General features: G+C 37.9%; 1 protein-coding gene across 3 annotated transcripts in view; it reads right to left on the reverse strand.

Moving 5' to 3' along the window:
* Positions 1-25,707, reverse strand: part of ZPBP (zona pellucida binding protein) — an 81,723-nt gene that overhangs the window by 41,761 nt on the left and 14,255 nt on the right. For 2 of the 3 annotated variants that reach the window (XR_014814386.1, NM_214106.1), the window contains 3 exon segments: positions 23,839-23,988; positions 17,090-17,308; positions 3,026-3,102 (listed from right to left, as the gene is read on the reverse strand). Coding sequence is in view for 2 of the 3 variants with exons in the window: in NM_214106.1 (NP_999271.1) it covers positions 3,026-3,102; positions 17,090-17,308; positions 23,839-23,988 (446 nt within the window). In the remaining variant the exon portion in view is untranslated. 3 annotated transcript variants of the gene reach the window in all.

Here is a 25,707-nt window from a genome sequence, read left to right on the forward strand (position 1 = left end):
CAAAAGACTCCACAAAAACTATTACAATAAGCAAGTTCAGTTAAGTTGCATGATACAAAACCAACATTCAAAAATTTGTGTTTCTACACACCATCGAGAAACTATCTTAAAAAGTTATCAAGAAAATAATCCCATTTACATTAGCACCAAGAAGAATAAAATACTTAGGAATAAAAGTAAGTTGGAAGATGAGAGACTTGTACATAAAAAACTATAAAACATTGATGAAAGATATTTAGAAAACACAAATGAATAGAAAGACACTCTATTTTCAGATGGAAGAATACTGTTAAAATATCCAGAATACCTAAAGGGATCTAGACATTCAATGCAACCTCTTTCAAAATTCCAATGGCATTTTTCCAGAAATAGAAAAAAAATCCTAAAATTCATCTGGATCTACAAGATATTCGATACAGTCAAAGTAATTTTGAGCAAGATAAACAAAGATGAAGGCACCACACTTCCTACTTTCAAATTACATTACAAAGCTGTACTAATCAAAACAATATGGTACTGTTATAAAAACAGACATACTGACCAATGATCCAGAACAGTATACAGAAATAAACCCACACATACTGTCAACTGATCTTACACAAGAGAGCAGGAACATACAGAAAGGAGAGTCTCTTCAATAAATGGCATTGGGCAGATGATTTTTTTTCCAGATGAAAAATGTATCTTATATTTTACACAAAAATCAAGTCAAAATACATTAATGACTTAAATGTAAGGCATGAAACTATAAAATATCTAGAAAAGAATATCAAAGGGAAAAAAGTTTGACATTGGCTTTCGCAGTGAGAACTTGGATATGACACCAAAAAAACAGGCAACAAAGGCAAAAACAGACCAGTGGGATTACATCAAATTAAAAAGCTTCTGAACGGAAAAGAAAATACACAAGAAAACAAGAAGAAACCTATGGAATAGCCGTGTGTTTGTTGTGTCTGGCCATACCACTGTGACCGTGCCAGATCTTGTCTGATCTCGGAAGCTGAGCAGGATTGGGGCTGATTAATACTTGGGTGGGAGGAGGTATTTGTAAACCATGTATCAGAAAAAGGGTTAATTTCCAAAATAGACAAGACATGAAACTCAATAGCGAAAAAAAAAAAAAATCTGAATTTTAAAATAGGCAAAGGAACTGAATAGAATTTTCTCCAAAGAAGACATACAAACACCCAACAGGCATGTGAGAAGGTTCTCAACAGAACTAAACATAAGGGAGATGAAATCAAAACCAAAACACACTATCAACTCACACCTGTTAGGACGACCGTTATCAGAAAAACAGAAGACAGAAAGTGTGGGCACAGATGAGTAGAAAAGGGAATCCTTATATTCTGTTGGCACAAATGTAAATTGAGGAAGTCACTATGGAAAACAGTATGGAAGGTCCAAAATATTAAACATAGGATCACCATAAGATCTGGCAATTCCATTTCTGATTTCTCCAAAGGAATTAAAATCAGGATCTCAAAGAGATGGCCACACTCCCAAGTTCACTATTCACAGTAACCAAGACACGCAAGCAACCTAAAAGTCCACTTACGGTTGAAAGGATGTATGAAAAATGTGGCATATTCATATGATGGAGTCTTAGCCATGAAAAAGAAGCAGTTGTAAGGACATAGTTTAACTCAACCCTATTAATCAATGGTGTATGAACCTCTTGATTCACGTGATTTCAGGGGAATACACGTTCTACTCAAGCTTAAATGGACTATTCCCCATGACAAACCACATTCCCCACCATAACACATACCTTAGCAAATTTAGAAGAACAGAAATCAAACAACATTTACCCTCAAACCATGATGGAATTAAACCAGAAATCAAAAAATAACCAAAAAATGACTGCAAAATCCCCAAATGCAAGGAGAGGCGACAACACACTTCTAGCACATACGTCAAAGAAGATGTCTTGAGACTACTTTTAAATATTTAAAAATTTTTAAATTTTAACAAAATATTAACCAAATTTGTGGTTAGAGTAATAATGACTAGAGTAGTACTCACGCATTAAGAAACAGAATTGGAAAAACAAGATTGCCTTCTCCTCTTAGTCCCCAAAACCTAACTCCTATTTAGAAAGTAAAAGGATGACAGGTAATCCCTAAGAAAGTTTTTTAAATGGAAATAACCTGTAAATAAATAAATAGATGATTTATCTATCTATAAACATTATATACTTTTATATACTTAGATAATGTTTACAGGTAGATTATAAATATATATAATTACATTTCAGGAAGTTTGGTGAATACAAATTAAGAACTCATTTTCCCAGGCAAAAGTAATGGATATTGACCTAAATGTGCATTACTTATGATTTTAATAGGAAAATTTTCACATTCATCATAATATAAATTATTTATATTCCCACTATTTTAAAATATTATTTGAACAAAGCATTCAGGGTCACTGAAGAGTAATCTGAGATGGGAAAATGTGCCATAAATATACTGCGCATGACAAATATGCTAAGTATAATATAAAAGAGAAAATTAAATTGCTGCTGAGAGTTTCAACATAATTTTTACCCTAAGCATAGTTTTACAAGATGCTGGGTACAGAGCAGCATGAAAACAGTTAATAAACATTATAGATAATATCTATTGTTTCGGTTGAATGAAATTAACATGGAGAGAATTTTACCTGATCATTCGCTGTATATGAATTTGCAATAGCAAACAAGGCCATAGAAATGGAGAAAAACATCTTTCTTAAAACAGTCAGTTATAAAATGTTAAATTTCAAAGCATTTCATTAAGATATTAACTCTACTAAATTTCTTATCATTTAAAAACATCCTTCTTAAACAATCAGTTACAAAATGCTAAATTCAAAGCATTTCATGAAAATACTAGCTCTACTAAGTGTCTTATAACTTATTGTTTGATGAAGTCTTATTTCCATGGTTGAATCCCTAGGTCTGTGTGCTGGGGGTGGCGGTGACACGTGAGCCTACACTGGCATGTTCACTGCCTCTTCTCTTTTCTCACCTCCCACGACATACCTTCGACAGCCTTTTGGAAGATTCGCAACTATGGCCTGCACATGGCTTGGGTCCTTTTTCAGTGTCTAGAGATGAAACTGAGAAGATATATTATATTGCATCATAGGTCTAAAGTACTATATGTAGTACAGCACTTAAACTGAATTTTGACACACAGATCATATGTCTAATATTTCTATTCCACTAAAAAATTAAACAGATTTCCGAATATTAAATCACTCTTTTTTGCTAATAACCTAAGGAAAAAATTTATTTCATATAAATAAGGAAAATTACACTATTATAATGAACTTAAGAATAATCAATCATTTTGATAGTATTTGGCAATTGATTTCATACAAGTTTTGTTTGTTTGTTTTTGCTTTTTAGGGCCAAATCCATGACCTATGGAAGTTCCCAAGCTAGGGGTTGAATTGGATGCAGGCCTACACCACAGCCACAGCAATGTCAGATATGAGCCATGTCTGTGACCTACACCACAGCTCATGGCAACACCAGATCCTTTAACCCACTTAGCGAGGCCAGGGATTGAACCCACATCTTCATGGATACTAGTAACTGGGTTCATTACTGCTGAGCCACAATGGGAAATCTGATTTCATACAATTTTCAACAATAGAATTATTCTACCTTTTATAACATATATGTATATATGTATAAATACATGTATTCCACCAATATCCTACTTAATTAACTCTACCTATACAGTGTGTGTCATTTGACTAATTCAATCTCTACAAAGACATAAACCAGTATAACAATACTGGAAAGGGAATGAGGTTGGACTAGAGGAATGGCCATGGTAACTAAAATGAGAACACATTTATCTGTGAATGCATGTACTACTCATTCGACAAGTAATTATCAGGAATCTACAACATACGGAGTTATTCTACGTGTCTGAGACACATAAAGTGATCAAAATCTACAAACTCCCTGACTTTTTAGAAACTGTATTCTAATGCAGAAAACTAGAATAAACAATAATAATACATACAAACAATACACAAAAATCATTACAGAAACATATTGTGAGAGCTCCCACTGTGGCACAGCAGAAACAAATCTGAAGAGTGACCATGAGGTTGTGGGTTCGATCCCGGCCTTACTCAGAGGGTTAAGGATCTGGCATTGCCGTGAGCTGTGGTGTAGGATGTAGACGACCTGGTGTTGCTGTGGCTGTGATGTAGGCCAGCAGCTGCAGCTCCAATTCGATCCCTAGCCTGGGAAGTTCCATATGCCGTGGGTGCGGCCCTAAAAAAAAAAGAAAAGAAACATGTCGTGTGATACGGTGATAAATACCAGAAAGGAAAGAGTAAGGAAAGCTACAACCTACAAAACTAACCTTCAAGAGGGAGAGAGAAATTAAGACTCTCCTAAATAACCAAGAGCTAAGCGGTTTGTTACCCCTAGACCTGCCTGGCAAGAAGTGAGCAGGGAATCCTGCAGGTGAAGTGAAAGGACACTAGATGGTAACGTGCAGCTGTACGATGAGAAACAACGACCTCAACAATGGTAAACACATGGGCTATGACCAAAGCTGCTATTACTATCAGATCAGATTGCAACACAAACTTTTCTGCATATGATTTAAGAGTCTTCATATACTTAAGAAAAAAACACCAGTCTAAAATCTAGTATGATTGTAACTTTGGTTTGTAACTCCACGCTTTGTTCTCTATATAAGCTAGGGGACTAATTCATTTAAAATAATAATTAATTTATATTTGGAGGTGAAGAATTTATAAAGCAGCTATCTTCTATCAACAACAACTGAAAGAGGTGGTAATACAGATGTTTAAGTAGAGTTTTCATCTGGTATAGAAGTTCAGTTGGCATAAATTCAGATTAGCATGTTATAAAATTAGGATGTTAAATGTAATTCCCACAGGAACAACAAAGAAAATAACTATAGGATATACAAAACAGAACGTGAGAAAGATTTAAACATCTAACTATAAAAAGTCAACTAAACAAAAAGACTATAATGAAGAAAATGAGGAACAATGCAGCTTTAAAGTATAAGGAAAACAAATAGCAAAGTGGCATAGGTAACTCCTGCATTATCAATAATCGCCTTTAAAGTAAATTGATCAAATTCTCAAACTGAAAGATAGAGATTGAAGAATGAATTAAAATTATCTAAATATACACTGTCTTTAGGAGACTGGCTTCAGATACAAAAACAAAAATACACGAAAGGATGGAAAAAGATGTTCCACGGAAATAGTAACCAAAACAGAACAAGGGTCACTACACTAATAAGATATAAAACAGACCTAAAATCAAGAAAGGGTGTAAGAGACATATAAAGGTATTACATATTAATAAAAGGCTCAAAATAACAAGAAAATGCAGAACTTACATTTACATACCTGAGACCATAAAAATTTTTGAAGCAAAAATTAATAGAAATCAAAAGAGAAATACATAGTTCTACAATAATATTTGAAAAATTCAATACCTCACCATAGTGGACAAAACAGTCAGACAGAAGGTAAATAAGAAAATAGAATACTTAACAGCACCAGGATCAGGTCACGTCAAGGGAGAATTTTACAATTATAAGAATTATAAGAAGAATTATAAGAATTATAAGAATTATAAGAATTATAAGAAGAATTAATGCGAATCCTCTCAAACACTACCAAAAAGTTGAAGAGGAGGTAACAGTTCTAAATATATCCTTTGGATGCAAAAACCAGGCAAAGATACTCTAAGAAAAGAAAACTATGGATTAATATCCCTAATTAACACTGATGCAAAACTCCTCATAAAATACTAGCAAACCCAGCTCAGGAACTTATTAACACGATTATGTACCCTGAGCACATGGGATTTAGTGCCAGAATATTAAAAAATCAATTGGAGTTTCAGGGTGTCTTATCTTATGTATAAGTCTTTAAGCCATTTTGAGTTTATTTTTGGGCATGGTGTGAGGGTGTGTTCTAGTTTCATTGATTTGCATGCAGCTGTCCCGTTTTCCCAGCACTGCTTGCTATTTTCTATTATTACCCATTTTCTATTATTACCTCCTTTGTCGAAGATTAATTTTCTATTATTACCTCCTTTGTCGAAGATTAATTGACCATAGGTCTCTGGGTTCATTTCTGGTTCTCTATTCTGTTCCATTGGTCTATGTCTGCTTTGGTACCAGAAGCACACTGTCTTGATTACTGTAGATTTGTAATATTGTCTCAAGTCTGAGGAGTTATTCCTCCTGCATTTCCTTTTTTTCCTCAGGATTGCTTTGGCAATTCTGAGTCTTTTGTGGTTCCATATAAATTTTTGTATTGTTTGTTCTAGTTCTGTGAAAAATGTCATGGGTAATTTGATAGGGATTGCATTAAATCTGTAGATTGCTTTGGGTAGTATGGCCATTTTTACAACCCAGGAACATGGAATATCTTTCCATTTCTTTGAATCCTCTTTAATTTCCTTGATTAGTGTTTTACAGGTCTCAGCATATAAGTCTTTCACCTCCTTGGACAGGTTTGTTCCTAAGTATTTTATATTTTTGGTGCAATTTTAAAAGGTATTGTATTTCTGTATTCCTTTTCTAATATTTCACTGAGAGTATACAGAAATGTGACTGATTTCTGAATGTTAATCTTATATCCTGCTGCTTTGCTGAACTTGTTGATCAGTTCAGGTAGTTTCTGGGTTGAGTCCTTGAAACTATATATAGTATCATGTCATCTGCATACAGTGACAATTTTACCTCTTCTCTGCTAATCTGGATACATTTATTCCTTTTGTTTGTCTGACTGCTGTGGCTAGGACTTTCAATACTATGTTGAATAAAAGTGGTGAGAGTGGGCATGCTTGTCTTGTTCCAGATTTTAGTGGTAAGGCTTTCAGCTTTTCTCCATTGAGTATTTTTTTTTTTTATCATGAATGGATGTTGGACTTCTCAAATGCTTTTTCTGTATCTAGTGATATGATAATAAGGTTTTTCGCTTTTCTTTTGTTAATGTGGTGGGTGACATTGTTTTGTGCATGATGAACCATCCCGGTGAACCTGGGATGAATCCCACTTGGTCGTAGTGTATGATCTTTTTGATATGTTGTTGAATTTGGTTGCCTAAAATTTTGTTGATAATTTTCGAATCTATGTTCATTAAATATATTTGACTATAATTTTATTCTTTGGTAGTGCCACTGTCTGGTTTTGGTATTAGGGTGATGGTGGCATCACAGAATGTCTTTGGGAGTGTTCCTTTTTCTTCAATCTTTGGAAAGGTTTGAGAAGGATGGGTATAAGTTCTTCTTTGTATGTTTGGTAGAATCTGCCTGCAAAACCTTCTCTGACATCAACTGTATAAATGTTTTCTTAGGTTAAAAAACAAAAAAACAAAACCAAAAATAAATTAATAGGACCTAATCAAACTTACAAGCTTTTGCACAGCAAGGGAAATCATAGAAAAAGACAACCTATGGAACTGGTAAAAATGTTTTCAAATGAGGCAAACGACAAGGGCTCTTAATCTCCAAAATATACAAACATCTCATAAAACTCAACAGCAAAAGAGCAAACATCCCAATCAAAAAACGGGCGAAAAATCTATATAGACATTTCTCCAAAGAAGACATTGATGGCCAATAGGCACATTTGTTCAACATCACTAGTTACTAGAGAAATGCAAATCAAAACTACAATGAGGTACCACCTCACACCTGTCCGAATGGCCATCACGAATAAATCCACAAATAACAAATGCTGTTGTTGGGAATGTAAACTGGTACAACCACTATGGAAAACAGTATGGAGGTACCTCAGACAACTAAATATAGAGCTACAACATGATCCAGCAATCTCACTCCAGGGCATATATCCAGACAAAACTTTCATGAAAAAGATACATGCACCGCTATGTTCATTGCAGCATTTTTCACAATAGCCAAGACATGTAAACAATGTAAATGTCCAACAACAGATGAATGGATTAAGAAGATGTGGTACATATACTCAATGGAATATTATTCCACCATAAAAATAATGCCATTTGCAGAAACATGGATGGAACTGGAGATTCTCATACTAAGTGAAGTCAATAAAAAAGAGAAAGACAAATACCATATGATTTCACTTATATCTAGAATCTAATATACGGCACAAACGAACCTATCTACAGAAAAGAAACAAACTCACGGACATGGAGAACAGACTTGTGGTTGCCAAGGAGGAGGGGGAGGGAATAGGATGGACTGGGAGTTTGGGGTTAATAGATGCAAACTACTGCATTTGGAGTGGAGAAGCAATGAGATCCTGCTCTACAGCACAGGGAACTATATCCAGTCACTTGAGATGGAACACAACGGAGGATAATGTGAGAAAAAGAATGTGTGTGTATATACCTATATATGTATGACTGGGTCACTGTGCTGTATATCAGAAATTGACAGCACACTGTTAATCAACTATAATAAAAATGTTTTAAAAAATCAATTGGTAACTCCTGCTGTGGCACAGTTGGTCAATGATCCAGCTTTTCTCTGTGGAGGCACCAGTTCAATTTTCAGCCAGATGCAGTAGGTGAAGGAACGGTATTACAGCAGCTGGGGTGTAGGTCACAACTCTTGCTCAGACTCCATCCCTGGCCCAGGAGCTTCCATAAGCTGTGGTGTGGCCTAAAAAGAAAAAAAATAAATAAATCACTATGATACAACACATTAAAAGAATGAAGGTGGGAAAAAACCCATAGGAATATCTCATTTGAGGCAGGAAAAAAAGTAGTTTACAAAATCGAACATCCTTCATAGAAAAAAAGCTAAAAAACATAGGAATAGGAGGAGAAAAACACAACATCATAAAAGCCATATATTCAAAATCCACATCTAACATACATTCAGTGGTTAAAGACTGAAAGCGCCTGCTCAAAAAACAAGAAACAAGCAAGAATGTGCACTTTTGCCATTTCTTCTCAACATAGTAATGGTCGTTCCAGCCACTACATTGTGGCAAGAAAATGAAGTAAGAAGTACCCAAATTGAAAAAGTAGGAAAATTATTCCTGTTCATAGGTGATATCATCTCATATGCAAGCATTAAGATTCCACGAACAAAACTGTATTAAAATTCCATAAATAAATTCAGGAACTTTGCGAAATACAAAGTCAATACACAAATCAGTTGTATTTCTATACACTACAATGGATAGCCTGAAAAGAAAATAATTGAAACAATTCCATTTACAGTAAACACAAAGAATAAAATACTTAAGAATTAACTAACCAAGAAGGTGAAAGACTTATACCATGAAGACTACAAAGTACTGCTGGAATAAATTAAAGAGGACATAAATAAATAGACATGCATCCCACGTTTACAGACTGGAGACTTAATATTGTTAAAACGTCAATACTATACAAAGCAATCCATAGATTGAATGCAATAAATTTAAACATCCCCAACTATATTTTCTGCGTAAATATAAACATCCACCTTAAAATTCATGTGGCATCACAAGGGAATTCACATAGCCAAAACGGTCTGGAAGAAAGAATAAAGCTAGAAATCATAAATGATTTCAAAATTTACTATAAAGCTGCAGTAGCCAAAACAGTGTGTTATTGGCATAAAGACAGAAATACAGACCAATAGATGATACAGACCAAAAATAAGCCTGCACGTATGATTTTTGACAAGGATGTCAAGACTATTCAATGGGGAAATGACAGTCTTTTCAATAAATGCTGCTGGGAAAAACTGGATATCCACATGCAAAAGGATAAATCTGGGTCCATACATGTAAATTAACTCAAAATGGATCAAAGATCTAAAAGTAAGAACTAAAACTAAAACATTCTTAGGAGAAAACTAATGGCGAAAGCTTCACAGCATTGGATTTGGCAACAATTTCTCAGATATGTCACCAAAGGTGCAAGCAACAAAAGAAAAAATAGCCAAGTGGACTTCATGAAAAAAAATCTTGAAGTATGAATCAAAAGACAATATCCACAGAGTTAAATGGGAAGCTACAGAATTTGAAAAAAAAATAGTTCCAAATCACATATCAGATAAGGTATTAATATACAGAATATATAGAAAACTCCAAAAGCTCAATACCAAAGAACACAAACAACCAGACTAAAAAATGGGCAATGACCTTGAAAAGGCATTTCTCCAAAGAAGATGTACAAATGATGAATAAGCTTGGGAAAAGATGTTCAATGTAACTAATTATTATGGAAGTTCAAATCAAAACTATAATGAGATGCTACCATGTATCCATTAGGACGGTTACTATGGAAACCAAACAACATGACTTGTGTTTGTGAGGATGAGTGAATTGGAACCCTTGTGTACTGTTGGTTGGAAGGCAAAATGCAGCCACTGAGGAAAACAGTGTGGCAGTTCCTCAAACAAAATTAAAATAGAATTACTACATGATCTAGCAAATCCACTTCTGAGTACATTCTCAAAAGAGCTGAATGCAGGGTCTCTAAATAAGAGATATGTCTACACCTATAAACAGCATTATTCATACGGCTATCTGTTGAAGCGACCCAAGTGTTCTTCAGTGGGTGAGTGGGCACCAAAATGTTTTATATACATAGGATGAACTACCACTAATTCTTAAAAAGGAAGGGAATCCCTTTATATGCTACAACATGGATGAACCTCAAGGACATAACGTTAAGTGAAATAAGCCAGAAACAAAAATACTCTATGATTCCACTTATATGAGGTAGTTAGTCAAAATCCCAGAGATAGAAAGTAGAAAGATAAATGCCAAGGACTGCATGTGTAATAGGGATTTATGTTTAATATTCTAAGAATTCCAAGATGAAAGTGATGACAGTAGTTCCACACAAATGTATTTAATACAACTTAAATGTGAAGATTAATTTTATGTTATAAGTTATTTTGTTATACGTATTTTATGACAGTAAGAAAAATGGAAAAAAAATAAAAGAATTAAATCAGACTTTTCTTCAGAAACCATGCAAGCAAGAGGAGAGTACTATTAATGATTTTCAAGTAGTTCTTTTTTATTTCTTTTGTCTTTTTAGGGCCATACCTGTGGCATATGGAGGTTCCCAGGCTAGGGGTCGAATCGGAGCTGTAGCTGCCTGCCTATGTCACAGCCACAGCAACAAAGGATCCAAGCCATGTCTGACCTACACCACAGCTTATGGCAATGCCGGATCCTTAACCCACTGAGCAAGGCCAGGGATCGAACACACAACCTCATGATTACTAGTCAGGCTCGTTAACCACTGAGCCACAACAGGAACTCCAGTACTGTTAATGATTTTAAACACAGTAACGAAAGGAAAAAAGGGAGTTCTCTGGTGGCACTGGTGGCATAGCAGGTTAAGAATCTGTGTTCTCACTGCTGTGGTTCAGGTCACTGCTTATGGTGCAGGTTTGATCCCTGGCCTAGGAACTTCAAAATACTATGGGCACGGACAAAAAAAAAAAAAAAAGAAGAAGAAGAAGAAAGAAGGAAGGAAGGAAAAAGGAAGGAAGAAAGAGGGAGGATGGAAGGAAGGGAGGGAGGGAGGAAGAAAACGCCACCAAACTAAATAAAGACTTTCTCAGAAAAACAAAAATTGAGAGAATCTGTCACCAGAAACTTAGACTTGTAAGAAATGTCAAAAGAAGTTCTTAAAGGAGGAAACCAACATACGACCAAAACTGGGATCTACATAAAGTAAGAGCTTTAAAAAAGGAATAAATAAAGGTAAGAGTAAGCCTGTTTTTTTTTTATTCTTAATTGATCTAACAGACAATATCTTGTTCAAAATAATAATATGAATAATGTATTAATTGATTAAAGCTTATGGACAAGCAAAAATAAATGACTACAGTTTTACAATGGAAGAGGAAAAATTTGCAAATTCAGTTATAAGTTACTTTTACTACCCATGAAATTGTACAGTGTTATTTGAACAATTTTATTAGTCATAAATGCATATTACAAACATAGGGCAACCACTTAAAGTAAAAAATGAATTATAATTGATATGCTAATATATCAGGAAACAAATGGAATCATATAGATGCTTGATTAACACCAGAGAAGGTAGAAGTGCAAGACAAAAAAGAAACAAAGAACAGTACAAATACAGTAACTGTTACTCCAGCTCCATCAATAATCATTTTTAACATCAATAGCTTAAAGACACCAATTAAAGGACAGAGACCATCAGAATGAATTTTTTAAAGACCTTACTATATCTTATCTACAAGAAACACACTTGTAGAAAGACACTGACAGACTAAAAATAAAGTGACTGAGAAGAACTTACCATGCTAACACTGGTCAAAAGAAAGCTGGAACAGCAACGTTAAGACAAAAGAGACCTCAGAGAAAGAGAAATTATCACAGGTAAAGATCTCAGTTTTCCAAGAAGAAATAAAGAACCTTAATGTGTCTGAGCCTTACAACACGGTGTCTACATTCATGAGACAAACACTGACAGAGCTAGAAGCAGCGACAGAACAACCCACAATATACAACTCCAGAAAGCAAAAACTCTGCAGGCCCAGCTGGCCTGAACTACACCATCAGTCCACTGGATCCAACTGCTAATGACAGAACGCCTCGTGCAACAATACAGACCCTTCTCCAGCGCACAGGGAGCATTCACCACGGCAGACCACATCCTTGACCATTAAACACAGTCTGGAGAATTTTTAAAAATAAAAAATACACAACGTATGCGCTCAGATGAAAATGAATTAAACTAGAAATCCATAACAGAAAGATTCTTGTAAAACCCCATAACACTTTGGACATCAAACAACAGACTATTATTAACACATGGGTCAAAGACGTCTCAAGAGAAATTTTAAAATATTTTCAACTAAATGAAAGCGAAAATAACAATTTACCAAAATTTGTGGGATTCAGTGAAGTCACCGTTTAAAGAAAAAAATCTGTAGTGTTGAATTCATAAATTAGAAAAGATGAAAAATATAAAATCAATAATTGAAGTTTCTACCTTTAGGAAAAATTTTTCAAAAGGACAAATTCAACAGGAGAAAACAGAAGAAAAGAGATATAAAAACTACAACAGAGGAGTTCCCATCATGGCTCAGCAGTTAATGAACCTGACTAGCATCCATGAGGACGTGGGTTCAATCCTTGGCCTCGCTCAGTGGGTTCAGGATCCGGCATTGCTGTGAGCTGTGGCTTAGGTCACAGATGCAGCATGGAGCGTGCACTGCTGTGGCTGTGGCATAGGCCAGCAGCTACAGCTCTGATTCGATCCCTAGCCTGGGAACCTCCATATGCCACGGATGCAGCCCTAAAAAGACAAAAAAAAAAAAACTAAAAAGAAATGAATAAAATTATAGGCAGAAAATCAGTCGACCAAACCAATGCAAGCAAACTAGGAGAAAGAAGGAAATAATACAGAGTAGAGTAGACATAAACAAAACGGAGAATAGAAAAAAATAGAGAAACTCAAGGAAAATACAACTGGTTCTTTGAAAAGATCAACAAAATTGACAAATACTTAGATTAAGAAAAAAAGAGAAATTAGAGGACATTACTACCTAATCCAACATTCATAAATAAAAAGGACTGTGGAGTTCCCGTCGTGGCTCAGTGGGTAACGAATCCAACTAGGAACCGTGAGGTTACGGGTTCCATCCCTAGCCTTGCTCAGTGGGTTAAGGATCCAGCATTGCCGTGAGCTGTGGTGTAGGTCACAGACACGGCCCGGATCCTGCGTTGCTGTGGCTCTGGTGTAGGCCGGCGGCTACAGCTCTGATTAGACACCTAGCCTGGGAACCCCATATGCGGCGGGTGCGGCCCTAGAAAAGGCAAAAAGACAAATAAATAAATAAAAATAAATAAAAAGGATTGTAATATTAGGCACAATTGTGTGCCAAAAACTAGATAACCTAGATGAAAATATAAATTATCTAAACTTACTCAAGAGGAAATACAAAACATAAACAAGCATGTAACAAGAGATAAAATCAGTAATCGACGAACTTCCAATAAAGAAAATCCAGGATCCAGTGGCTTCAGTGGTGAATTCTATCAAATATTAAAGATTTTAGAAAATGCTTTTCAATCTTCCAAGAGAATAGGAGAGGAAGGGACACGTCCTAAAAACTCTTTTCATTAAGCTAGCATTACCCTGATATTAAGGGCAAACAATTACATCACATGAAAAGGAAACTCAGGGCCAGTATCCATTATGAATGCAAATAGTCTCAATAATATAATTACAAATAATTCCAGCAGCATACCATAAATATGCAGAAAAAATAGATCTATATTTATAGTATATAAATATTTATACACACACACACTCACACAACCTGGCCAAGTGAAATATATCACAGGATGCAAGCACTGTTCACCTTACAGAATCAAAATTTATAACACACAACATTCACAGAAGGAAAAAAAATATGACCATCAAATTTCATTTGATACAGAAGAAACATCTGACAAAAGCTAACACATTTTCATGATAAAAGCACTCAAACTAGGATTAAAGATTTAAATGCAAAACCTCAACCACAAAACTCCACCAAGAAGACACAGGGGAAAAGCTCCTCCACAGTGGGGCTGGTAATGACTTTATGACACCCAAAGCGCAGGCAATGAAAGCAAAAACAAACAAGTGGGACGACACACAACTAAAAAAAGCTTTGTCACAGCAAAAGAAAACAACTGACAAACTGAAAAAACAACCTAGAGGATGGCAGAAAATATTCGATAATCAAATGTTTGATAAGACGATAATATCCAAAATATACATAGGGAACTCATACAAATTCAAAAGCAAAACCCGAATAATCCAATTCAAAGTGGGAAAGGACCTGAAGACACTGTTGTTTCTAAGAAGGTATTCGAACAGCCGACAGGTGTGCGAAAGTGCTCGACATTACAAATCACCAGGAAAATTCTAATCAAAACCATGAAACATCACCCCATACCTGCTAGGATGATCATCGTGCAGAAGATAAGAGAGACGACTGTCGAGAATGTGGAGAAGAGGGAAGCCTTGTACAGCATCAGTGGGAATACAAATCGGCAGAGCTACTATACCGAGGGAGTATACAGGAGGGAGGGGCCCCCAAAAGTTAAAAAGAATACAACTATCACATGATCCAGCAAGTCCTGGATATACATCTGACGGAAATGAAATCACTGTCGCATAGAAATATCTGTACCCCCATGTTCACTGAAGTATTATTCACAATAGCTAAGACAGAGAAACAACCTAAGTGTCAGACAAATGAAGGATAAACGAAATACATGAGTGCACCTATGTTTATGCACACGATGGAATATTATTCAGCCACGAAGGAAATTCTGCCATGTATGACAAGGTAGATGAACTTTCAGCATATTTGGTCAAGCGAAATTAAGTCAGAGAAAGACACATACTGTGTGATCTCATCTGCATATGGAATCTGAAAAAACGGAACTCCCAGCAAAAGAGGCCAGATTAGTGACTGCCAGGGGCAGGGGCAGGGGGTGGGGGTGGGGATGAAGGAAGGAGGATAAAGGGCACAACCAACAAGTCCGGGACGGGACACAGAGCCAGGCGAGCACAGGCAGCAGCACTCTACTGTATACTCCGAAGTTGCTGAAAGAGTAGACTGTAAAAGTTCTCAGTGCAGAAGTAAACAAATACATTTGTAACTCGGTGAGAGGACACGTGTTTATCCTCATAAGGAAATCACCTTGCAATACGTCACATCCCTAGGCTGTACAGTTGAAACTTCCATATTGTTATATGTCAGCTCTATCTCAATAAGGCTAGGGAAAAAATCAGAACTGGACAAAGGACTGAAATAGACGTTTCTCCAAAAAGTATGTACAGATGTTCAAGGAGCACATGAAAAGACGCTCAATATCATCGGCTGTTACAGAAATGCAATCAACGTCCACAACGGCCCGTTTCTGTTGAAAATAACCTCTTTGCCCTTATGCACTCAAGTACACTTTCAGGTTTTCTAAACAGTATTAGGTGCCTATTAATAGCACCTATTAGGAAGTTCCCCTTGGGGCTCAGTGGTTAACGAACCCAACTAGGATCCATGAGGATGCGGGTTCCATCCCTGGCCTTGCTCAGTCGGTTAAGGATCTGGCGTTGCCGTGAGCTGTGGTGTAAGTCACAGACACAGCTGGGATCCCGTGTGGCTGTGGCTGTGGCTGTGGTGTAGGCCGGCGGCTATAGCTCCGATTGGACCCCTAGCCTGGGAACCTCCACATGACATGGGTGCGACCCTAAAAAGCAAAAAACAAAAAATAAAAAAATAGCACCTATTAAATACACCAGGTACAAAGACCCCAAAACTTAAGAATGCTAAGAGCATGTCTTTGATGAGCTAAAGAAAGAACCTACCTTTTACAATTTGTCTAAAGGGCTGGAGAATGACTCAAAGTTTTTCCGGAAAAGAGAGAGAGAGTAAGGAAGATAAAAGACAGTGAAAATGGAGTTGAACGCCTCTTGTTCTCTCCCTTGTAAGCACCACACCTCTCACTTGTGCCTAAACGTTCACTCCTAGATGGTCAGGAAAGAGAGAAGGGAATCCCAGAGAAATGAGGAAGTGTAAGCAAACACTGACGGCAGAGGAGTCGAGGACAGAGAAAGGAAGGCAGGAAGGAGAGAGCACACGGCACCCTCTGAGATGAGAAATGCCCCGGGGACCCGGGCAGACACACACGCTGACTCCTGAACTTGTGCAGAGCAGGCCCTTCATACATCTGATGCCCTCGGATATGAAGTCCAATTCTTGACGTTCCAGAAAATACTGGGTTTCTACTCAGCATCATCAGGCAAGGCACACCGATCTATTAAAACGGTCCCTCTAGTCTAAACTGTTAACCTGTCTTATCATATAATAACATATTATCACAGCAATGTTTAAGTCATTTGGGAATCCAAACTTTTCACTTAGTACACGAATCAGCAGAATTTTATGTGGGGGCTACTACAATTAATAAGTGAAAATAAAGAATAAGAAAAATTCAGATTTATAACTTCACATTCTAAAAACGCTGCTAGTCACTCACAACAGGTATTTAAAGTTGCTTTTGCATTCTCAATTTGTTTTCTTTAAAGACCTGCGTATACTTACCTGAAAATGTAAAGAACAATTCATTTTGCAAACCAGCTCTTTGCATTTTAACACGATGGCATTCGGACTTGAGCAGGGAAACTTCACACGAAAGGTCAAGAACTAACTTGCTTAAAATCTGAAGAAGTTTCTTCTCAAAAGAAATATTGTAGATGCTATTGCAGGGAGCCGCGTGGTATCGAGCGGTGAACTGGTAATAATAGCGGGGCTCACGATAAGCTGCAAAAATTAAAGAGAGTAACACAGGTTATGTTATTCGAACAACTCAAATACACTTCACCTATCTAGGAGAAATCATTATTTGGAGTAAATCATTGTACAGCTGACCCTTGAACAAAGAAGGGTTAGGAATGCCAACCCCAGCCCGTGGATTCCCGGCAGAAAGCCCTGGAAGAAGCTGTAGTTGGCCCTGTTTACCCGAGTTCCTGTGTATCCAGGGTTCTGCATCCAGGGATACAGACTGTGTGGTGCTGGAGTCGTTACTACTGGAAAACATCCTTGCGTAAATGGGACCCACACAGTTCAACCCACGTTCTTCAACAGTCCACTGTGTATGTTGGTATACAGAGCTAAATATGCATTTCTTTTAATTTAACGAACACTTGTCTAGCTGTTACTGAGTGACAAGTGCTGTTACAGGCACTTTACAAACAGGAACTCACTTAGATCTCCTGAGATGATGAAAGGCTGGTATTGTCTTTAGATCCATCATGAGGAAATTGAGGGGTGCAGGGATTATGTCACATGCCAAGGGTCTATGCTGTCAAGGCTAAGATTTTACCCAGCAGCCTGGCCCAGAGCCCGTGCCCTTCCTCACTGTATTAGGCTGCCTCAATCTCAGGAACGAAACTTCTCTGAGTGTAAATATCATCTAGAAGAAACTGGCATCATATAATTACCAACTAATAGGCCCCCCCAAAAAAGTATGATTCTAACATAACTACAAGCTCTATTGAGTCACTTATAACATCTGAAATGGACAATATATTTTTCCCTTCCATTTCAAAATCTCACTGAAATGACATAAGAAATATAAAAATGATAAGAAATCCATAATACTAGAAATACTAGAAATCAGAAAATTTACCTTCTGTGACAGGTAGCTCTGTTGCTACTTTTGTTACTCGAGGGCCCCACACCTGCCTCTGACTTACCCGAGACATTCTCCAGTCACACGACAGTGGGGGCCGCCCTGGGCACCTCCCCACACACTCATTTAAACCAAAACGAAGCGCACAGACCAAGCTACTGTCAGCCATTGTTATTCAAGACCAGACAGCTTCCAATTACTGAGAAAATGAACAATTCCATTTACAAAACCACAGATTCCCCTAACCTGAGTTTGGGGAAATCTAGGAACACTAAGGAAAATCAAGAAAATGAAAAGGTAAGGAAAAATAATATAACAGAAAATTAATGTAGGAAGTATTCATTAAAAATCTTTTTGTATTAACCGGTAAAGATAGAAAGTATATCCAATAAAACTATTATAAAGCTATTGTAGAAGTGACAGTAAATAGGAAAAATGTCCTGTAAAAATTTTAAAAATACAAATATAAATATGGATATCCTAAAAATCGATTGAGGTCATAGACGAAAACAAGTTTATTTATTCATTTATTTTTGTCTTTTTAGGGCCGCACACGTGGCATGTGGAAGTTCCCAGGCTAGGGGTCTAATCGGAGCTGGAGCTGTCAGGCCAGCCTACATCACAGGAGGCCAGGGTGGGCTTCTCCAGTTTCTGCTCGTGCCATGTGCCTGCTGTTCCTACCATGTCCCCTCATCTTAGCCTTGAGTACAACTCTGCTGAGTCCCTCAAGTCCTTGCAGCAAATCCCTGCAACAGTGTACAAAATAAAGTCCTCACATGAAATTCAGAAGCTTTAAAAGAAAAAAAAAAAAAGATTTATATGGCTCCAGAAACACGAGAATGATAAAAAAAAAAAAAAAAAAAAAAAAGACATAAAAATCCACAGGAGCCGTTCTCAAAAGTTTTGGTCTCAGGATCTCTTTACATTCTTAATCACCGAGGACCAACAAAGAACTTTTATGTGAGCTGTACCTACTCATATTTACAACACTAGAAATGCAAACTGAAAAACTTTTAAAATGTTTCATTTTAAAATGATACAAAAACCCATCAAGCAGTAACATTAAAAAACACCTTTAGGAATAATAACACTCTTTTCAAAGAAATCATTGAGAAGAGTAGTATTGTTTTACATTTTGAAAAGCTCTTTAATGCCTGGCTTAATAGAAATCAGCTGAATTCTTATACTTGCTTGTGCAGTCACTAAGATGTGACATGTTGGTTTATTGCCTCGTAGAGACATGCAGTTGGCTGGAAAGAGAACACGTTGACAGTCTTTTCAGGTAATTGTGGAGGGTTGTTCCACAGTAGTTTACTCTCTAAAACTGTCAATCTCAACACAGTGAAAACAGTAAACAGTATCACAGTATAATCATAGAAGGAGCTTTCACCTTACTGACCCTCTGAAAGGGGCTCAGAAACATCCAGAAGTCCACAGTCCACAATTTGAAAACTACTGATGTATATTCAGAGTTAGAGTGTTTGTACTTACTAGAATTGACTAGAAAACAACTTAGAAAAACAGATTAAAAAAAATATAGAAAGCCTCCAAAGGAATAATAAACACAAAAAAAGCAGCTCAGCAGTAAGGAAAAGGCAGTCCTAACTGTGGCACTGCTTTCACACCCACTATACAAATAAAAGAGCAGTGACACCTATTTTGTGAGGTATATGGGTACAAACAGCTGTGTGTGTGGAGGGGTCTTTCTAGGGCTGTACCTGCGGCATATGGAGGTCCCCAGGCTAGGGGTCAAATTGGAGCTGTAGCTGACGGCCTATACCACAGCCACAGAAGCTCTGCATATGAACCATGTCTGTGACCTATGCCACAGCTCACAGCAACGCTGGATCCTGAACCCACTGAGCAAAGCCAGGGATTGAAGCTACATCCTCATGGCTACAAGTTGGGTTCTTTAACTGTTGAGCCATGACAGAGGCTCCATGTTTGCATGTATATTATAAAAATTTGAAAATAACAGAAGTACATCCCCAAAATATTAAAGAAAGTAATAAATTAAGAAAAGGAAACTAATACAAAAACAGGTAGATAAAGAACTTCACTTGGAAATACTGGAGATGGAAAGTAGTCCCTAAAACAGAAAACAAAGGTCACCAAAGTTAAAATAAAAAACAGAGTGGACAGACCAGCTAAATAGCAGACATCACATCTCTGAAGAGAGGTTAGATAAGCTGGACAATGGTACTCCAAAAACACATATTGAAGCCAAGTTAAAAGATATGGATGATAAACTAAGGAGCCCTAATAAGTAGGTTTAACTGGCATTCGAGAAATAAAAACAGAATAGTCAAGGGGCAAGATTCTTAGAGCTCATAAAGAAGTCAATGAAATCCAAGAATTATGTAAGCCACATTCTCTGATACAGAGAAATCAAAATCAAAATCAACAGTTAAAATCCCTCAAACATTTCTAAACAAAATACTAATAAATAGCAAATGGTATATCAAATAAAGTAAGGACTATTGTAACAGCATTTTAAAAATTACTGTAGGGGAGGAACTTTCTCTTTTTTTGCCTTTTAAGGGCCGCACCCAGGGCATTTGGAGGTTCCCAGGCTAGGGGTCAAATCAGAGCTACAGCTGCCTGCCTACACCACAGCCATAGCAACACGGGATCCGAGCCGCGTCTGCAACCTACACCACAGCTCACGGCAACGCCGGATCCTTAACCCACTGAGGGAGGCCAGGGATCGAACCTGCGTCCTCATGGATACTAGTCAGGTTCGTGAAATGCTGTGCGATGACAGGAACTCCTAGGAGTGGAACTTCTGATATTAGAGTTGAAGGACGGGCACAAACCCAGTCTCCAGGGAAATCAAGGGAGATTATTTTAAAAAATTTATAATCTCTGAATATGTTCCCAAGGACAAAGAAAAAATGAAAGCACATTTATTCAAGAAAATGTACTGCAAATCAGAAAGACGAGTGAGTGTCCGGTATCTGAATGCAGGTCTCCACCTCCTCCCCCAGCTCAGCTCGATGGAAACCCCACTCCGGACCGGAGCAGGCAAGGGCACAAGCCTCCTCCCCTCACCTTCCAGAACTGTCTGGAAGCTGCAAGTGAGTGCAAATGAGGTTCTCACCCACAGTGGCAGGTACGTGAGTTGGCACATTCTTTGTAGGCCAACTGGCAGAATTATCAAAATAACATTGTGAAAACCCTGTAGAAGATTTTACTTTACAGGTTCACCTCATGGAAACATTAACAATTTAACCTCTACGATACGAGAATACTGGTGTGTATTTAGACACAGACAGACGAGGGACTCACACACACAGAGAGACACCTACAGAGAAAAGGAGGGGAGGAGAGAGAGGGGGAAGGTGCTCCATGCACTGCTGTTTGAGGAAGGAAAAATCTGAAACAAAATGATCACCCACCGAGGAAGGTACAAATAAAATCTGGAATACTATGCAGCCATTAGAAAGAAAGTGGGTGCTGAAAATGAAACAGAATCAACTCCATGATGTAACAACAGAAACAGCAGGTTTGCAACATAAGAGCTCATTAAATGTTGTGTCATCCTGCTTGCATTAGTCTTACAGTGGCGCACAGTAGGACATCATAAAAGATAAAAAGACTAACTCTAGAACGAAAATCCCTAGACTCAAAACTGAGTCTCCCCACACTCTAACTGTGTGGTCTGAGCAGGTCACCCAGCCCATGCCAGGCCTCAGTCTCCTCATCTTGACAAAACAGAAAAATGCAGTACCTACTATATGAAATCACTGTAAAAAGTAAATGCACTGAATATAAATAAAGCATTTCAAAAAAGCCTTAAAAATAAAGCAGTAGATGTGTTTTGCTGTTTTTATTATAATTACATGTAAAAACACAGCACTACTGGGCATATAATAAACGCTCAGTAAATACTGTCTATCATTTTCATTACTATTACAACAGCATTCATCCTTACGCACTGTTACACTACTCAGTTTATGTGAAAATACTCTTATGAGATTTTCAGATTATATTTGTTATAAATTATATAAATTACATGAAATAACATACAGCTATATCTATATCGTGTATTGTGGAAAAAAACCACATATCAAAAATTAAGGAGTTCCCGTCGTGGCGCAGTGGTTAACGAATCCGACTAGGAACCGTGAGGTTACGGGTTCAGTCCCTGCCCTTGCTCAGTGGGTTAAGGATCCGGCGTTGCCGTGAGCTGTGGTCTAGTTCGCAGACACAGCTCAGATCCAGTGTTGCTGTGGCTCTGGCATAGGCTTGGCATCTACAGCTCCGATTGGACCCCTAGCCTGGGAACCTCCATATGCTGTGGGAGCGGCCCAAGAAATAGCAAAAAGACAAAAAAAAAAAAAAAAAAAAAAAATTAAGTGTAACTAATTACAAAGTTTAAACAAATTATTTGCCTAACAAAGTTAATAGAATTTCTCATAGAAATTACGTCTTTCTTTGGATATACGGGATCATGGGGGGATGGTTTTTTCCTTTTCTTTTTTTTTCTTTCTATAGCAACACCTGTGGCATACATAAATTCCTGGGCCAGGGGTCAAATCAGAGCTGCAGCTGCAGGCTTAAGTCACAGCCATGGCAACACTGGATCTGAGCCACATCAGTGACCTACACACAGCAGCCTGCAGCAATATCAGATCCTTAACCCAACAAGCGAGGCCAGGGATCAAAGCTACATCCTCATGGACAATATAACCTGCTGAGCCGCAATGGAAACTCCTGGGATAGTGTTTTTTAGTGACCAAAAATGATCAGGAAATCATTAATAATTCTACCATTTGTTATGTATTTCAGCCATGAAAACAATGGTATGTGTTTCCTATTGGCTTAAAATAACACAAATGTAGTACCTTACAGTTTGGGAGCTCAGAAGTCCAAAACGAGTCTTACCAGCCTAGAATCAAGGTACCCTCGCTCTAGAAGCTCTGGGGTCAGATCCACTTCTCAACCACCTTCAGGTTCCAGAGACAGGCTGCCTCTTCGGCTTGTGCCCCACCCCCACCCCATCTTCAAAGGAAACTGCCCCGCCCTCTCCTTCCACGGCCGTGTTTCCTTTTTCCGCCCTCGGCCCCCTTGCAGTCCTCCTAGAAGGACCCTGTGATGGTCCAGGTAATTCAGGACAGACTCATCTTCTCAAAACCCTTAATTACATCCGCAGAATCTGTGACTGGAGGGTAACATGTTCAAAAGCTCTGGAGGTTGGACATGGACAATGTTGAGACCCATCACCCTGGCTCCACACATGGGCCCCACCAGTGAAACGGAACAGCTGGGGCTGCTCTCCTGGCCACTCCACTACCAACGCAGCTCTCCAGTCTCAAACCTCGACAGATCAACCTGCTTTTAGAAAAGGGGACCTTTTTGTTTGGGGACATGATAGCACGCCATCAAGCACAATACTCAGAATGTAAACATAGCCGAGACCACAAAATCGTCACACTCTGAAAACGTGATTTCCATACCACCCCGTTTGTATTCATTGCCCCAAAGTGATCTGTGCATGTCAACACCCCCCCCAAGAAAAAAGATCTTCCCTTAAAAAGTCCTTTGTAAAATAATTGAGACTCAAAATAACAACATCCCTTTAAAACAAACCAGTTAAAATATGCAAATATTCGAAAACATTAAGAAATGTTAAACTACAACGGAAATCCCTTCTTACCATATATAATATATTTCAGTTGAAGGTTTTTAACGACTTCTTCCACAGTAGGTTTATATTCCAGGAAGCAGGTGTAAACGCCACTCATGCTCTCCTCGAAGTTCTGGAACACAAGGCTTCCCGTGGAGGTTACCTGCGCAGTGCTGTTTTCTAAGAGAGGAACAGGACACAGTGAACAGGGGCTTAACGTACATGAGACTGAAATAAAACAACAAAGCATTTGCTGCAGAGAGAAAACCCATCAAAATTTACCTGCAGAATCATTAAAGGAGTCAGGGGCCTAAGCAGTGCATCTGGAGGTGTCGACAGTGGGTGCCAGGATGAACGTCTCAGGGTCAGAATTTCACCAACCAGATTCACCCAATGCGTAGCTGCCTAAGTGATAAGAGACTACCAGTGACACGTACATGACGTGCTCCTGGTCCGCTCGCTGGACTGACCTTGGGCACCATCAGATATTCGGTCACATATGCAATAGTACGTATACACATACTTTATTCATGAGTCCCACTCTCAGTAAGCACACAAACTATATCCCAAAGGAATGGAAGAGTGTGCCCAGCACAAAGGCTAACTCTGTGATCCATTACATATGATACTAGGAAAAGCTGGATTACAACCTTGAAGTTGCAGAAGAAAGACAATAGGCGATTGGACACTTGCCTAAAGTCACACAATCAGAACTGCAGTGCTGGGAGTGAGAACTGGCTTCACTTCCACAGGCATCATGACTTAGCTGTCACACTGGGAGAGAGCCATGCTGCATGATGGACAAGAAGCCTGGTCTTGAAGCATCAACAGCTGGATGGGAGGTATACCTTTCTTTCTCACAAACTGTGTGATCCTGGGGTAGTCACGTCATCTTTCTGAAGTCCAGTTCCCTCATTTGTACAACGAAGAATCATAACCTATGACAATGTACCTCATAGAATTGTTTTTGTGTAATAAGTACAATGAATGTTAATGACCTGAAAAGCTATAACATGTTAAGCAATCAAAGTTGTTATTCTGAAAGTTTATAACCATGGTTTTGCACTAGAAAAAAATCATTAGATATTAAAACTCACGTAATCATTTAACAAACCATGCATTGGAACTGAAAATATTATCTTAGTAAATAACTGCTCATCTTTTCCTATTTTAAGAAAATAATTTATTGCCTATAAATTTCAAGTTGAAATTTATTTCGAAGTAATGTATTGCTTCAAAAGAAGACAAAAGATGAATGTGCTTAGTGAAGAACTGCTCATTATTAATTTTTCTCACTAACAACCTCTTGGGGTTCTAGCACCCGCAAGGCCCTGTTTCAGCGACTGGGGAGAAAGGAACACATGACACGCCCGCCCTCGAGGAATTCACACAGAGCATCACGCCCTGACAGCGCCCGTTTCTACATCCCGGACGAAGCTGAACATGTGGTGCAAATTTAGACTACACTTCCACTGTATTGCCCATTTCTTCATGAATATTTTTTGACGAAAGAGTACACCTTTACCATAACATGCTGTCTCGTTTTTAACACAGATTAAAAGGTTTTTTAAGTTTTCTATGCATTTCAGCAGACACGGACAGATACACCACAGTAACATGATAAAAGGTGCCTACAAATGTAAAGAAATTTTAGAATATCACGTCAGCAGTGAGGCTCTGCACTCCCTGGCAATCATTTGAAACAGAAATTCCCAGGCCGGAGGCATCAATTAATAATAATACAAACACATATTTGAATGCCTCCTACAATGTTAAATATTATGACAGCCGGAAAATCTGTTATCACACAATTTGTAAGAAAGCATCCTCTGACCACCTTATCTGAAAAATGTTAAAAGCATCACACTTTGGAAAGATGTCCAGAGGAGTACCTTGCTC

This window comes from Sus scrofa, chromosome 9, assembly GCF_054392235.1.
Source record: "Sus scrofa isolate SSC_HxYL_T2T_F1_AM1 chromosome 9, Sscrofa_HxYL_maternal_Yorkshire_Landrace_v2.0, whole genome shotgun sequence".
Classification (NCBI taxonomy): Eukaryota; Metazoa; Chordata; class Mammalia; order Artiodactyla; family Suidae; genus Sus; species Sus scrofa.